The 17,788-nt window shown below is 40.3% G+C and overlaps 1 protein-coding gene across 2 annotated transcripts in view; it reads left to right on the top strand.

Annotated features, from left to right (window-relative positions):
• The window catches only part of Lmbrd1 (LMBR1 domain containing 1), a 114,108-nt gene that overhangs the window by 22,763 nt on the left and 73,557 nt on the right, over nt 1–17,788 (top strand). For both annotated transcript variants that reach the window (XM_029557798.1, XM_008856280.3), the window contains exon 3: nt 8,280–8,340. In XM_029557798.1, the coding sequence (XP_029413658.1) occupies nt 8,280–8,340 (61 nt within the window). The remainder of the gene's footprint in view (nt 1–8,279; nt 8,341–17,788) is intronic.

The following is a 17,788-nucleotide window of genomic DNA, read 5'->3' as shown; positions in this document are numbered from 1 at the left end:
ATAGACTCTATTAAAGCAGTTAGAGCCTGAGGGTCCTGAGAAAAAGAGGAGTTATGGGTTTTCTAATTATACAAGTCAGAGGCTGAAAAAGGCCAGTACTGGATCTGATCCCCTATAGTTCAGAGGGGAAAAACCTGGGCAGTCCAGGTTCCATCAGAGGGGCCCCCTCTATCCCTCCTGAGGTAGAGTCTGCTAGATAGAGGGGGGGATTGGTCGGGTTCGGTGGAATCAGGAGAGGGATGAGGTTCCTGGGGTGGAGGTGCCTGCACTGGTGGATAGGGAGGTGGAAGATCAAGGAGGGTTAGGGAGGCTTGGTCCTCGGGGAAGACTGGCTTTTGTTTCTTCTTCTTAGGGGAAGACTGAAGGGGCAGGAGGGAGGAAGTGAGACTTAGGGGAGCAGAAGGTATAGGGGGTCCTTGATCATTCTCTCCAGTTCCCCGAGGAGGTAGGAACGATCATGCCCAAGATGTGGGATTCCGAGCCAAGTCCTCCCAGGTGACTATGTAGGCCACCTGGTCCGGGTGCCTGTGTGGCCCTGGATGGAAAATGTATTCCTTAACCTGCAAAATAGTAGCAAGATCAAAAGTCCCATCCCTTGGCCATCCTTTTTCAAAGGAGGGCCATGTAGAGGAACAGAGACTCTGCCACTTCTTCTTCTGGACCTCTAATGATATATTACAGGCTCACTCTGTAACTTCCTTCCAGTGTTCTAGAGTTAAACTCAAGGGGGTAATTAGTGATTGACCCATGGTGAAAGACTTTTAGGACAGAAATGGAGAAAGGGAGGAAGAGAGAAGGAGAGAGAGAGAGAGAGAGAGAGAGAGAGAGAGAGAGATGCCACTCCAAACAGTCATGACCAGTGTGTGCTTGTGGACGAGTACCTATCGGTGCCCAGTTTTTCTTCTGCGGGGGACGTGAATTTATCTGGGTTTCACGTCTGGGACCCCCTTATCCTTTCACGGGAGTCTTTTAGCAGTGAGTGCCCTGTGGCTCTTACTTGCTCGACCTGTGCCCGCGGGGCTTTTTAGTGGCTAGAAAGGAAGATATAGAAAGACCATCCTGTCTCCACCTGTATGGGCAGTCGGGGTCCACCAAGAGGGCTAAGAGCCTTTGGCTTACATCAGGGAGTAGCCCTGATCAGAAAGCCTCAATTGCTCTTTCGCCTTTAATGGTCCCACGTGAAGACTTAGACCAAGAATAAAAGGAAAGAAAAGGAGGAAGGGAAGGTTTAAAACAGAGAGCGTAGAGAAAAATACAAAATCAGACCCCCACCTAGTAAGACAATTAGCACAACCATCAAGCACGTGCACCACATTGAATCACACTCATGTGGACCGGTCCTCCTTTCACTCAGACGCGCCCTGCATTCACCACTCTCACTTTCAGGATCCCCGAGACTTCTCGTGATTCTCCCAAATGGCGTCCACTCGGACTGCCTCAGAGTGACCAGCTTGATTTTTTCCTCCTCAGGTGCCAGATTTGATGGCAGGCTTCCTTCCTAGGGCCAAGACACTCGGACCCTAGGGCCAGGGCTGGTTACCTGGACTTTCACCTAGGTGCCAGGACTCGAACCCCGACTTCCTCAGTCAGGATTACTAACCCAAGACCAGACCCGAGATGGCGACTCTTGCTTTATTCTGGATTTTACAGACACGAGGGGGTGACCCTCGAATTACACTGCCCTGTCCGGAGAAAAGAAACTCTGCCTCCGTTTGTCCTTTGTTCCCCCAGAAGCCCCCCTGCGAATCCAGGACGAGTCCCCAAAATATTAGGGTCCGTGACTCGGTGGGTCTCTTCAGGAGAACAAATGCACGAGTATGGAGATGCAAAATCAAGCAGAGTTTTATAAGGCCAGCTAGCTGGGGCCGACCGTCCTTCCAAGACACACAGGTCTGGTTGGAGCGATCGACCCCGAGGCAATTTCAAATAAAGATTATATAGGCTCCCACAACCGTTAAACAAAAGCCCGCGCTTATACAACCAATAGTTTCAAAGCAAGCATTTCACAAACCTATAACTTCAAAACAAGAAAAATGTTACAACTCCCTTCAGGTGTCTCAATCAGGGAGGGATGGGTGGTATGTGCCTGGCACGACCCTTCCCTGTTATCTTGTGTAAGCAGACATGCCTACGTGAGATGACACAGACCAGACAGGTCAGGCTCCAGGGACTGCAGCACTTGCCCCTATCTCCGGATGCCTGTGTCTCCAGTTGAGTTAATTGGTTACAAGCAGTAAATTCAACCAAGCAGTAAATTCCTCTTTCCCTAACAAGGGATATGAGTTCATTGTGGCAGGGAGACTTGGCGATAGGAGGCAGTCAGAGCAGAAAAGTGAACATTCATGACCTCAGGCAGGTACAAAAAGCAAAGATAGTAAAACTGAAAGTGGGGCAAGGCTCTGAACTCTCAAAGCCTGTCCCAGTGACCTGCTTCCTCCAGTAAGGCCCCACCCCCTAGGGATTTCATGAGCCTCCCCAAACAGTGCCACAAACTGATCAAGTGAATTTCTCATCGAAATCATCAGACTAGCACCTCCTTCTACTCATTGATCCTTAAATGTGTGGGTTTAATGTGGGCATTGTGGTGTGGAGTAGGATTAGGGAATGCTGACAGTGTTTCAGAAAGTTTTGTTCTCTTGGGAAACAGGGTCATTTGGAGTGCTTTTACTTGTAGTGGTTGTGTGTTCATCTTGTGTGCTTAATGAAAGTTAGTAGAGATGAATAATTTAAGAAGCAGTAGAGTGGGAAAACTTTTGAGAGACAAGGAAGGGAGTCCTTGCAAATATAATACCCTTAAGAAGGCAAGGGTTTAGAGACCTCAGGGTGAAAGGATTGACCATAAATAGGAGTATGAATAATTTGAAGGAAGATAGGCCTAGAATTTGGATATAGATAGCGGTTGGTTTTAGATTTGGTGTTGATTCAGCTCCTTTGTTTTAGACTCAAATTCTTTCAGAGACCTACCTCTAAATGAGTATGTTTCCATCACTGGTATTTTGTGCTGGGTAATTTTTACTGTGGAAGACTCCACACTAGAAGCCTATAGCACACCTCCCTGTCCCACCTCTAATGCCTCCAAACATTGCCACATGCTCAGAGAATAAAATAGCTCCTGAGTTAGAACCAGCCACTTTCCCAAAGTGAAGTTATTACTTGAGAGTGAGAGAGTCACATTGGAGTTAAAAGTTTTACAGAGGGTTTCCAGCATTATCTTGAAAACTAGGAAAGGGAAATTTATATCTACGCCTTTTATCTGTGGAATTCATAACATTTTCTCTTTTTTTTTGAACTGTTCTACTGTATTAGTCTCTAGTACTAGTTTTTGATTGTCTCACATTCCTTTGGGTTTTAAATAACTGAAGTTTCCTTTAGTTTCTAATTTGGGAAGCAACAGTTTATAAAACATATCAAGGGCATAGCAGTTCTCAAAATGTTCTAGAAGAAAGATTCAAAAAGTAAGTTCTCCTGACAGTACATCAAATACTTTGGAGGCAAGACAGTAGATAAAAGTCACATACACTAATGGTGCTTCAGCAGTGCTGTATATGTTACACATATTTGCAGCTTTAAAATGATAACAGTTTTACTAGTCTGTTGCCTTAAGAACTGGCTAGACAAAAGAACCTTGTAAATTAGAGGTGTTAAATTTGAATAATTATTTGGCTTTAAATTACCTTTATACTTTTAACTTCTAATTTATTTTCTGGGATTGGGCTCTTGTGCAGTTTCCAAGTTTTAACTTTTAAGTGGTTTTCCATGAGGACATTACTACCCTCTGGGGCTGTCTTGGAAACTTACGGGGACTTTATATATTGTCTAACAAATACAAAGAGAGAAATATAATTATCCTCTAGTCGACTGATAGATTGTACTTAGTTTGATCATCTTCATCAAAATTCCTTTTATTCCTTTGTTTTTATGCATAAGCAGTCACTTCAGAAGCACAACTCGGAGGAACAGAAACTTAGTATGTACATAACTGGCTTGGAATTTAAGTTATTAATATAAAAGCATTCTCCTTTTTGCATAGAATCCTTGTCAGTGCTTTGTCATTGCAGGTAGCAACGTTTGCATTTTCTTAATTTTTTCTGTTTCTCTTTGGATGTTGCCTTTCATTGTACTTTTAAAGGTAAAAGTTGCACACATTAAAGCTCTTGTTTGCAACTTGTTCTGTTTCTCCTACTCAAAAGTATTCCACAGATAAATTTGTTATTTTTAAAAAACAATATATCAGTTTTCAATGTCTACGTGGTATTCTGTGTTTTGAATATGCAATATTATGTGTTATCATGGACATTGTCTCCAGTTCCGTTTTTTCATCTTAAAAATATTTTAAACATAGTATACTGAGTATTTTAGGGTAAAGAGCTCTTAGTCAAAATCATTGGTGCAGGCTGGTATTTATAGCGAGTGCTCAGGTTCATCCATAACTCAACCTTCTTTCTCCTGCCTTCCTGTAGGGCAGGCAGGAAAGTGGTCTTGCTGGTAGATAAGCTCTGGGCTAGATGTCAAGTAGTCTGAGCTGAGGAGGTACAGACTGTTCATGAGGTGCTAGGACATTTTCATTGCTGAACATCTGAAGACTGGTTCCTTGGTCCAAAGGATAATTGAAATTGTGCAGCTCCTTCTGGGTGGGTAAGGGAGGCCCAGTTTGGGCTGCTTGGTTGCCAAGTAACTCAGCAAGAGTCCTAAAGTCATTCATTGGATACTACTTTAAAGAAATATACATACTGATATTTATCTTAATTTGTCTGAGTATTTTTGTATTAGTTTTAGCACAGAATATTTAGACACTAAACAGCCTTACTATTAATCTATAGAACATGGTTTTCCCTCCACATTTTGAACTGCTAGGTATTATCAGTGTTCTATATTGTAAGAAATAGGTCAGAGAAAGTCTCCTATATTAATATTTTGGTATTTTATCGGCATAGTAACTGGGAAATTCATTATTGTTGATCTGTTTCAATATTTTTCTTGTCACTTGCCTGTTTTGTCAAATAACTTTCAGAACCCATACTTCCTTTTGCATATTGGGATGTTTTCTAGTAGATGGACTCTTGCTGTGTTACTCAGCTTAGCTCTGAACTTCTAGGCTTGGGCAGTCCTCCTACTCCAGCTTCTTGACAAGCTTTGACTATGGGGAAGCACCACCGTACTTAAGCTCACTTCATCAGGATTTTGTTTGACTATATATGTTGGTTTTTATAGATTAACGTGGGGGGAATTGATATTTATCTTTCCATGTGCTAACAGGTGAATTTTCACTTGTTTACAGCATTTGTATTGTGTAAGTTGGTTTTCCCTCTGCAATTTTTTTATTTGGCTTAGTCTTATAAAAAAGATTTTTAATTTACATGTGGGGCTATGAGTGTACACATGTCTGGCAGGTGCCATCAGTTGCCAGAAGAGAGCATGACATCTGGAACTGAGTTATAGGTGGTTGTGAGCTGCCATATATGTGACTGGAACTGAACTGACCCTCTGCAAGAGCAGCAAGCAGTTGAGCCATCTCTCCAGCTATTTCACTGCTTTTAAGTGTTTTGCTTTGTTTTTAATGTTTTTTGTAGCTATTGGAAGGATGCTATTTCTGTTGTGCATTGTATGTCAAGGTTTTCCATTTATAGAAATACTGGTTTTCTACATTTTTGTTCATTTAGGTGTTTATCAGCAAGAAATAATGGATGCTCACTAAAAATAAATATCTTATTTTAAGGGAATTAACTGTTGATACTCTTAAGAGCACTTTCAATGGGACATTGACTTGAGCTCTTAAAAAACTCACTTTCAGATGACTCTGGATTCTGGTGTGAGCTTTACAACTTAATAATAGTGACCATAGTTTCTGCAGGTTAATTTTCACATGCACAGACAAGAAGTCTTACAGTTCTGGCTCTGCAGTATATAGATTTTCTTCTGTTCAGAAGATTGTTGTGTGAGGCTGTTCATGGGGAGATGGGAGCAAATGTCCTCTCACCCCAGGTTTAGAACTAACAATAGACCAAAGTAAGGATACCAGCATATTCCAACTTGGTGAACCACTTGAGTTATATTGGGGTTACTTGCAGGGTTATGAGTGAGGAGTTACTTCTAAGAGCAGAAATGACTCAAAGACAGCTGTTATAACCAAAATCCACCCTAGCATAGGTGACAGCTCATGAAAGCAGGAAGCCTGGAGGGCACTGCACTACTTGCAGGCAGCTCAGCAAGGTGGAGATCACCCTTTCCAGACAGCTCAGTTGGTTTGAACCTCTTCCAAGCAGTTCAGTTGGTCTCTGTTTCTTCTAGGCATCTTGGCTAGTCTGAGAGCATCAACTCTTCGTAGGGCTTATATATGCCTTCCCAGGGAGGGGCTTAGTGAACCTGGTCAGTTTCAGGTTCCTAATACTACTGAGTTGTTCACTTCCTGAGCTTTACAAGTTTCCCTGCTCTACTGTTCACCTCTCCTAAAACATCTTGTTGCTTACTCAGCTTCCTTACCAAGACAGAGATTTTATCTAGGAGGAAATTGCTACACAGAAAAGATTAATTTGAATTACATTTTCTAATTTACCAATTTAAATGACACTTGTTAGGATGAATATGAAGAAGTTTCAATTAGCCTTTTGAGGGGTTACTTAAAAAAATGTATAGTCTAGGGGCTGGAGAGATGGCTTAGCGGTTAAGAACACTGGCTGTTCTTGCAGAAGACCCAAGTTTGAATCCCAGGACCACAACTATCCATAACTCCAGTTCCAGGGGATCTGACAGGCTCGGGTGCGCTTATCTACATGCAGGCAATACACACATACACATAAAATAAAATAAAAAATGTATAGTCTACTTGTATTCATTAATTTTGTGTCACTGTGACAAAATTCATGACAGAATCATTTAAGGGAGGAAAGGCATGGGTCACTTGGCCCATGCACTTGGGCAGAACATCATAGCAGTGGACTGTGCAGCAGAGGAGAGCTGTCTACTCCTGATCAGGAGTCAGAGATGGTAGATTGCAAGCTTGCTTTTTTTCCCCTTCTGTTTCTAGTCCAGCCCAGGGATGGTGCTGCCCACTTCTAAGATGGGTCTCATTCCTGCAGTTAATTCTCTCTGGAAATGCCTTCACAGCCATTGTTTACCAAGCTCCTGTCATTCCAGACCCCAGTTCTAGTTCCAGCCAAGTTGACAGTGGAGACTAATCATTTGCAGTGCCTAATCTTCCTAAAATACAAACCAGATTTATCAATTTCTGCATAGATGTCATCACTATTTTCTATTACTCTTAGGATAAAATACAAAATGCTTACTCTGGCAAGCCTATCTGACATACCCTGCCCGCCCTCCCTCCCTCCTTCTACTATGGCCCCAAATAAAGCCCCCTAAATTGTAATAGCCAAAGTACCTTCATTTTGTATAAAGAAGCCACTTTAAACTTCAAAAGCTAGACTAATAGCCAGCTTCAAGGTTAAGTGCCTGAACTTAGTTCTTTCCCCTTAGAAGAGTGTTTTCTAGACAAAGTAGCAGTATTTAATCAGAACATGCCTTACTGCCAAGGTCTCTATACCTCATTAAGAGAAGAACTAACACAGGTTTTCTTTGGCTTCTGTAGTTTGCTTATCTGCTAACCTGGGCGTCCTGACCATATTCAGGACCACCTGACATTACTCATGTGTGATGAAATTTCTATGGTATTTGTGGTTTTTGCCTTTAAAAGCTAATTTCCCCCTACCTCTCGGGGACCTGTGTCCTAAATCTGACTAAGGGACCACAGAGGGCTGTAGCCCTAATAAATTTGACCAATTAAAATTTGAATTGAGCCTGGTGGTTTTTCCCAGTGTTTTCAAACTCTGTAAACTCCCTCCCTCCCTCCATCCCTTCCTTCCTCTCACTGCCTCTCACTTTCAAAGAGCCCCAGTAAATGTGCACTTTGCTTCTTGCAGTCTTCTTTAAGCTTCCCCTGTCTCTCCCTTCCTTACTATTTTCTTTCTCCCCACCCCCACCCAAGACTATCCTTTCTTCCTTGAGTCCACATTTTAGGACAGTTTTAAAAAGTTCCTTCTGATCATCTGTATGAGTGAGTTGCCATTTGTCTTAGTGTTTCCCCAGAACTGTGTTTTACATCTCAGCCTTTATGTATTAAATGTATTTGTTTACTTCTCTGTTTCTCGTTTCTTGTAGAGACTGTATTTTATTTGAGCTAATGACAGATTCCAGAAATGATGTGCAGTGATGTGAATCAAAGCTGTGCTTCTTAGGCAAATGAATGTTAAACTAACACTTTTATTCTTTCCTTTTTATCTTAGGACTGGGCTAATGCTAATGTCAGCAGACAGATTGAAGACACTGTTCTGTATGGTTACTATAGTAAGTACTGTTCAGTTTTTGTTTCCATTTGGACCTCTAACCAGCTTTAGGATAAAATAACATGTAAACTTTTAGTTTTCATATCACATATGAGATTATAGTTTTAAATACTAGGAATAAATAATATGCGTTTGTTCTCAGTATTGTAAAGTTGTTTTAATATACTTGTGTCATTTTGTTTTACTTGTAAACACTTTCAATCAAGTCGCTTTAAATTGCATATCTTGTTACCATTTAAATTTCCCACACTTGTTCTCTTGATTTAATATTTCAGTTTTCTAGAATTTCTTTTCTAAATATTGGCAGTAGTAGGGTTCACCCTGGGGGATTTCCACCATCAGCTTTGCTGTCCTCTGCACAGCTGTCAGGAGTCATATTTTTTTGGTTCCTCCCTTTATCACTCTCCCTTGTCTTCCCAGTGTTCGATTGCAAAATCTTTAAATAGCCATCTAAATGCTTCCCTTCTTTTGAATAATCATCAAATTCAGGTTTTTATAAACTATAAAATAACTAGGAAAGGGGTGTGATTTTTCTATATCAGTAAATCAAATGTTGATTATTATATCAGAAACTGAAAAAATACACAGAAATTTCTGATGGGCTAATTAATAAAAATTTTATTACATTTATTTATTTGTTGTTGGGGAGCTCGAGTGCTATGATGTGCGGTCAAGGGAGAAGTTGGTTCTTTTTTTCTACCAGGTGAATCCTGGGAATTGAATTCAGATCATCAGGTGTGGTGCCAAGTACCTTTACCCACTGGGCCATCTCACTGGCCTTAATGGAATAATTTTTTTCAAGAGGTTCATTGGATTTTAATTTAGAAGTTTTGGTTCTAACTTACACCTTTTCTCCTGATCTAAACTCTAAGAATGAAATTCCTTTGGTTTAGGTTTTAGAAGATTTTTATAGTATTAATATAGAATTTATTTATTTGAAACTTGAGGACCATTTTATTAGGGTTTAGAAGAAAAACACAGCACAGATTAGGTGAGAATCCCAGTAGTCACCAGAAAGAGAGCTGGAGAAAAAGTCATATCTTTTAAGTTAGACTTGGAATAGAAGTTGACAGCTTTATTAAGAAATAAAAAGGCACTCCCAAGAATGGAAGTCAGCAGAGGAAAGAGCCTCTAAAGGCTCACTGTAGAATTTAATATTTCTGTTTAATATATTAAGTGTATATTTATAATATATCATATAATATAAATCTAGGACTATTGTTAAGTTACATGTTGCTTTTTCAGTATAAATTTTTTGAAAGGAGATAAATTACCTCTTTAAACATACTGTTGAGGGCCTAGGCCTGTCACATGTGTCACAGGTAGAACATGTGACAAGATAAGCAAAAATGTTTGTGAAGTCCAAGTCCAGGAACCGTATCTTATCATTAGACCTAGAGGCCACTGAACAGTCTCTTGTTAGGAGGTCACAGACAACTTTTAAGCAAGAGTATTATTCAGGCAGACTTTGTCATTTGGCTCTAGAGAAAATCAAACATATGGAAAAGTAATCCTTTCCTAGTGAGGGTTTTTCTGAGTCTTCCCAAGGTGGGTATGTTCTCCATCCTCTGGAGGATAATGTGTCCTCAATCTCATTTTAAATGCAGATATAAGTTAATCACTACAGACAGTAGCTTTAGAAGCCTAGGGTTGAAGTCTCTGAAGAACTTAAGTTGTAAAAAATCAATTGTCTTGGGGACTGTAGCTCAGTATTAGATTACTTGTTAGATTACAAGGTCCCTACATTCAATCCTTAATGTGTGGTGTGTGTGTGTGTGTGTGTGTGTGTGTGTACCTTAGAATGAGATGATTGAGTCAGTCATTCATGGGAGAAAATTTTCATGAAAAGGAAACTTACATACAGGTTTCAGGATGACCATGAAGTCAAAACAAGAAAATTTAACTTGATTTAATGCTTTGATTTCAATTTTAATGTAATGATTTAAATTTAATGGTAATGATTATTGTTATAAAGTTGTCATCTCCATCTCGGCTATGGCCAGTCTTGACTCCCTGTGCCTCCGGCTAGGAGCCTGAAAGGATTGTGTAGCTTCCAAAATAGGTACTATCCTCAAGCCCAGCTGTTTCTCCGGAAATGCCAGATCCTGCCAAATTGCCTATTAGATGTCTTCTCCTGAATCCAGGAGCTTAACCATGCAAGACACTGATTTTAATCACAGCCTCTGCCAGAATCTCCCATTCAGAATTTTACCTCTTCTAGTGTACCAGCACATTTTTATTGTTAATCTTGGCAGGGATTGTGCAGGAGCTCACACCCAGTATCTCAATTTCCACAAATTTCTCCCACATGACTTTTGTGTTTTCTGCCTTAAAAATTTTTTATTTTTGAATTTTATGTATATGAGTGTTTTACATGCACCACATACATGCAGTCCCCACAGAGGCCAGAAGAGGGCGTTAGAGCCCCTGGAACTGGATCTTTGTAAGAACTGGATGGTTGTTAGCCATTGTGTGGGTGTTGGGAACTGAACCTGGGTCCTCTGCAAGAGCAGCCAATGTTCTTAACTGCTGAGCCATCTCTCCAGTCCTGTTTTCTGCCTTTTACAAAAGAAGTTGATGCAGAAGAGATCATCTTGTTAGTAAATGGCAGAGCCCAAAGATGTTTTTGCCTAAGCTGGAGCTGTTAGCTCTTAAGTTAGCTGCCTTTTAGTCAGTGGTTTTGGGGATGTTACTTATATGTGACAATAATTAGCAGCATTCCAGGGTAGCTTCAAGGTCATCTGGGACCCTTTAAATACACGCTAGATGTGTTCAGACAGAGTCTGAGTTGCCAAGCGTGATAGTTTGGGAATGGTTTAGTAAAAGGTGACGCTGCGGACTCTGAATTGAGTGCACCAGCTTTAGGAGCTAGTGGTGTGAGTGGCTTTCCAGGGATAACTCATGCTCATGGGGAGCGGGTTGGTGGATAGGGAACCCTGCTGTGCTGTTGTTCTCTGTGTGGACCTTATGTTTCCAACACAAAAACCTTTTACTAGCAAATCTTTTGGCAACCATTTTTTTTTCTAGAATATTAGGTTACTATAACCTAATAATTTAGAGTAATTTGGAGTAGTTTGTGTACATACTTCACTTCAGAGAGTCACCCTTGCAGGCTTTTTCTCAGGCTTTGTGTGGAGGTGCTAATTTAAATTCAAGTTTATTTCCTGTTGAATAAAACTGATCAAAATGATTTAAATTCTTAACACTTTTGTCTTCCTCAATGAAAATGCTTCATATTCCTGATGGGAATTTATACTTTTAATCTTACTTTACACTATAATCCATTGGTCCAGTTGTACTTTGAATGACCCTTTTACCATCCATGATTTTTGATAATATTTCTTACTCATGTAGAAAATATTTGTCTACTGAATGATAGAGTTTTTCAAATTTTGACATATGCTATTATGCATTGAAACACATATTGAGTAATATCACCACTGTTTTTTTACTAAAGCTCAAGGTCTTAAGGTAGTGGATTCAAGTATTCTGAAATTTAAATTTTACAGTGAAATCTTGAACCATACCATTGGTAATAAATACTATCTTTTTTTTTTTTTTTATTGACGTCTCATTTGTCTCTCTCTTTTCCTCTTCTTTTTTAAAAACAGAGTGTTTTGATGTTTTCTAGCCTGAACCCTACCTCCTGACCTCAAAGTAGTCCTTCAACCTTAGCCTCTCTCTGGTATGGCTGGAACTACAGGTACCCACCACTGTGCCTGGTTCTCTGGCCATTTCTGATAGTCTGCCTGATATAGTCAGATTATATAGTTGGTCTGGATTACCATTGTTCATTTCTCAATTCTTTCAGGTAAAGAAAGGGAATTTTAAAAATGTGGATAATTAGCTCACAATAACAGTAGCACAGATACTATTGAGATGTTGTGAGACGTTCCTGTGCTTTAACATACTGCTCTTCCCCCAGAGTATGGAAAATCTCTATTCAAAAGAGAATATTTAATAGGTATTTTACCGCTGCAAGAGGGAATTGAATGAACAGGCTCAAGCCTTCTCTCCCTCTGAAGAATGCAGTGACTGGTATAGTTTGGATCCACTGTTTTGATACCTTCTAAAAGGTCAACAGTTTTATCCCCTGTTGTTTCGGCACCATTCCTGAGTTTCATGCCCTGCTGTTTCTGCATCATCTCTTGGCTCCCATCTGAGCACAGCAGAATGGCAAATGCCTCTTAACAACAGAATGAAGCATCTCTGTTACAGGTGAAACTGAAGGATTCAGGTCACACTGGCTCCATTTTTTAGCAGCCTCCATCTTGTCAGCCTTAAGTCTCTGTTCCTAGAAACTGTAAGTTTCCTTTGCCCCATACTGCGGGCTAAGATTAGACAAGTTCAGACATGCCTTGCTTATCTGAGTCTAACAGAAACCAACCGAAATTCCTGACCATAAAAGGGCATCCAGAGGCCCAAAGGGGCACCCTACCGTAAAAGGAAAAATTGAGACATTCCAGGTGGCTGACCATGACTATAACCAATGAATCCCCCCCATACAAGGAATTCAGAGTTATCCAATCAATTCAAAGGTCTCCTGTGGTCACCGCCAGCGGCGGCCACTCCTCCATTCTTATGGGTGTCGCTCCTTCATTCTCACGGCTGCTCCTCTGCTCACCCTGGACTGAGGCCGCTCTTCTGCTCACCCAGTGCTGAGGCAGTTTTTCTGCTTGCCTGGTGCTAAGGCAGCTCTTCTGCTTGCCCTGTGCTGCCTCCTGTGGTCGCCGCTTCTGCTGGTGAAGAGACTGTGTCAGCGGAGCCACATTCAGACACAGGAGACGGTTCTGTGACACAGGTCTGATTTATTGCAGGAAGGCACAAGCTTATATAGAGGTAGTGGTCCAATCACAGCACAGCAAGTAGGATACCTTATTAGCATAACAGGTTTAGTGTCCTATCACAGTACAGCAAGTAGGATGCCTCATTAGCATAATGGGTTTCAGATTACAGAGCCTGGATTCCTGGAAAGCATGTGACCCTGACTGTTGCAATATCTAAGTGTTGCAATTTTGGATTCCAAGGTTGGTGATTAGGGAGTGGCGAGCTCTAGGCATCAGTCTCATGATCTGCCAATGGGAGCAAATGTCACAAGATGTTCCTTGTGGCTCCAGCAGTGGGGCCGTTACCTCGGGCCTGCTGTATAGTTGTCAATAAGACTTTCACCCTAGGCTCAAGCCTGTCTCCCACAGTCGCCCAGTTTGCGAGGGCTTTTTCAAGAGTACCCAATAATAACCCTCACTCATTGTTGGTCAAGGTCCGATTCCATTCGTTGGCTCCTGGAGTCTGTGCCCGACTAGTCATTCAAGAATCGGAATGCTTTTCAATTTTCTAAATTTCGAACTTTACTGGGTGGTCTCCAATCATTCCTGAACCTCAGACCCAACAAAATAGCCCCAGTGAGGAACTCTGCAGACCTTCAGGTCTAGAAACTACACTTTCCATGATCTTCTGTTAAATCAATGGAATTTGAGGTGTTTTTTCGTAGGACGTTTCTAGAAGGAAGGCTGACTGCTGCTTCTCCCACTGGCAAACCATCCTTAGGTGACTGGAGCTGCCTACAAAGGAGGTGGTTTCCTGGAGCTCCTTGAGGGTGTGTGTGTTGCCACTTTCTGCCCCTGCTCTCTCTCACAGGGTTCGGGTCCCTCAGACTCTCCCGGCTTGGATGTTCTGCTTACCTCAGACACTTTTTGGCTTAATTTTTCTTTTTTTTCCTTTTGCATATTTTTTTTTCTTCATTTATCTTCAAACTTCATTGCTGTTTTCTTCCTAGAATTGATCGCGTGTGATGCTTTGGTTTTCAGTTCTGTTAACTTTTCTATTTATTGCTGCTGTGCAGTCCTGGCCTTTCATCTAACGAAATTGTTTTTATGTTTCAAGTTTACTTCTTTTTTTAGGTTTTTTTTTTTTCTTTTTTCTTTTTGAGAGGGTTTCTCTGTGGCCCCAGCTGGCCTGGAGCTTACTATGTAGACCAGGCTGGCCTTGAACTCAGAGATCTGCCTGTCTCTACCTCTCAAGTGCTGGAATTAATGAGGTACGCCACCATGCCCAGCTCAAATTTACTTTTATCTTGACATTGTAATTTTTGGAAATGTTTCCTTTATTCCCATGCCTGTTCTAACCATACTTGCAAGCCTACTAATAGTACAGCCACGCTAGGTCTGATCTTTTACTACCTACGTCCTTATAATTTCTTCTAAATAGTTTTCCTTGCTTCTTGTTCTTTCCTACCTTCTGCCTTTTCTTTGCCTGTAGGGGTTTTAGAAATGAAGAATGCCCAGATACTAAATGGGAATTCTTTATCTTTTTTTGTTGTTTCTTTGTTTTGAGCTTGTAGCCTGGGCTGGCCTGGCCTGGAACTCACTATGTAGACCAGGCTGACTGCTATATTGCAGAGATCCAACTGCTGACTGCTGGTATTAAAGGTGTGTGCCACCACACCCTGTTAAAACAGGAATTCTTAAAATGACTTTTGTCCTGCTGTCTATGTTTTCCTGTCAGTAACCTCTAAAGACTTTCTCCTTCTGGCTCTGATTCTAGACTGCCATTTGTTATATACATATATTAAATTATCATAGTACATGCTGGGTTTTATTAACATATTTTGCTTCTGTAGTACTCAATATTATGGTAGAGATTTATCTACATTGATGCAAGTGACAGTATTCTGTAGAGTCTTATTGCTGTATTAACATATATAGTTATTTATCTATGTTAGTGTTGATGACCAGTGGGATTGTTCAGTTTTCAGCTGTTTGAAATGTATCTGCTAAAAAGATATTATACATACACATTTAAAGCATTTGTATTAAATTGTTTTCCATTGTATGGATGCTCTTATACCTTAAACAATTTCAGATTATTGGGTATTTGTATGTTACTTTTTTGCTATGAAGCAATTTTGTAGTGAAAATAGGAGTGTGTCAAAAGTGTGCACATATTTAGATGAGAGAAATTTTAGAACTAAAGGAAGAGAAAGTGAACTTTGAAGCTTTCAGCTTCTATTTTGTTATCGGACCTTTTAGAGTAGCTAAGAGAATTTCTAGGAATTACTCTTCACTTTTTTCAATTTTTAAATTACTGATTTGTACCTGGAGTCCTTAATAGGATTTTTTAGTCTTTCCTATATGTTTTGAGCTTGAGATTTGTCTTACTTGTTTTGTGTTGCTTTAACAGAACAAATTTTTTGGGTTATAGTATGGGAGGCTGCAGAGTCCAGGTTAGAAATATGGGCCTTTCCTGAGGCCCTTCCTGCTGTGGCTTCCCTGCCAAGGTTGGAGAGAGTCCTCCTTTCATAACCAGTATGGTCCAGAGATAATGGTAGCAGTCTATTCATGAATATGCAATCTGGACTCTTTCATTAGACTCTGCCGTCCAGCTGCTCTGTTGAGGTTCAGGTTTCCAATACATAAACTTTGGGAGACACATTGAAGTTACAGCAGGATTCAGAGCTGCTAGATCTAATTTGGAAAAACTCATGGGACTCAGAATCATTTGTGACTTATCTACCTGCAATGGTGATTTAATAAGGAGTGAAGACATATGGTTAGTAATAAGTAGATGTTGCCGCTGTTGTTTGTTCAAACCATGTAAGAGAACAGTGCTACGGGAAGGTTAATACTGGAAGAGTTAACCTACCATCTTGTCCAGTCTCATCTTTTTGACACTGTATTGTTTTGAAAATGTCTTTAATGACTCGTTTCAGTGATCTTCCAGGCAAGATAAAAAGATGGTGATTTGTTTTTTATGTCATCTGTAAAGTCCTTTTTTGTAAAACAGTGTGTCCTATCTCCTGTCCCCTGTCTTCCTTTTTTTAAAGAAAACACTTATAGAGGTGTTTTCTAAGTGGTTTCTGGTTAAATTTGCTCACTTAGTCACTTAGAAATTTGTCTCCTCTCCAAGTGAAAACTAGGAAAAGCAGTGTTCCTTGGACTCCTAGCTAGTATGACCTGCACATTCTCTGTCTGAACAAACTGTCAGCTTGTCCCATGAATATGAGAAACCTTCCACATGCTCCAGATTTGGAGAAGCATAGGCATGGTTTATATTTTTACACCTTTGCTTTTACTTTCTGTGTTTTATTTTTTGGTTCTTTGCCTTCTCTTTGACCTCTTTAATGGTTAAGTGCCCAGGGTTTAATCTTTGGACCATTCTTTACCTCATTCTCGCTGATTTTATATTGTTGCTTTCCTCCAGATATCTTCTCCATACCAAACTCCCACATTCGAATCTTGGTGCAGGTCTCTCTTGAACTTCATACTCCTATGTACTGCTGTTGGAGAAATTCCTACCAAGAAGTCAGAGACTTCAAATGTATTTAAAGCAACTGACTTTGAATTTGCTATATCTTACAATTTCATTTTCCTGATTGTAGTAGATAACAATTAGCATAGAATTTCTTTAGATTTCTTCAAATGGAGAACCTTGGAGACATGATTGAATATTTTTTCACGTTGTGTAACAAATATGGCATGGCGTTTTCCTGTGCTTGATTATCTAACTTCACTTGGAATCTGCCCACTGCCTCTTCCTTTTTGCTACTGTGCTGTTGGAGTTTGGGTTGTCATAGCTGTTTCCTAACACATCATTTTTTCTCTCTTTTCCCCCAAAGTATTAATAATATAGCAGCCTTAGTAATTTCTTTAAATAAATAATATATTGAGAATTTCATACATGCGTATAAGGTGTTTTGATCAAATCCATGCCCACTGCCTCCCCTCCAACTCCTCCCATATTTCCCCATCACTTTTTCCTGATAACTTCATGTACTCTTTCTTCTTCTTCGATTTATTTATCTATCTTTATGGGGCTTTTGGCTACTCTAACATTCCCCCCTCTGAAGAGGTAACCCTAAAATCTTTTAAGGATTAGATAAAAGCTCCCAAATACTTTTGACATTTTCGGCCTTGGGAACAGAATGTGTTGCTAAGAGGCCCAAGGATATTTTGACTTTTAGCCCAGAACTGGCTACTTTTCTTTGGGGTCTTTTTACCCTAATTGCCCAGCCAATTCCTACCTCCTATTCTTACCACACCATCCTCTGAAGAAGTTACCCAAATTGCCAATAGGGAATTGGGACACAAACTGCTCTGGCTTCTTCCATGCTGAACCAGGATGCAGGATGAGGCAACTGGAGTACCCCTTCAGTGGGTCTATCTAAAAGACTCCCAAATTACATAACTCTTATCTCTAAGGGGAGAAAAAAGTCTTTGAATCATGAATAGGAGATGTGAAGGAGAAGTAAAGGCAAGAGTTAAATTAGCATTACAAGTTCTAGACAGAGAACTAGAAAAAATAAACATAATCCAGTCTCTCCTCTGCTCAGAATCTTTCCTGTTTTACTCACAGTAAAAGAAAGTTGTTACTTTATTCAGAGGCATAAATGATAGTAACATAAAAGATTGGGAAAAGATGCCATACAAAGAGTTCTATAAGAACTGGAATAA

Source organism: Nannospalax galili, unplaced genomic scaffold (genome assembly GCF_000622305.1).
Source record: "Nannospalax galili isolate Female #2095 unplaced genomic scaffold, S.galili_v1.0 scaffold206, whole genome shotgun sequence".
Lineage (NCBI taxonomy): Eukaryota > Metazoa > Chordata > Mammalia > Rodentia > Spalacidae > Nannospalax > Nannospalax galili.
The sequence above is the reverse complement of the archived record's forward strand: the minus strand, read 5'-3'. Positions and strand labels throughout refer to the sequence as shown.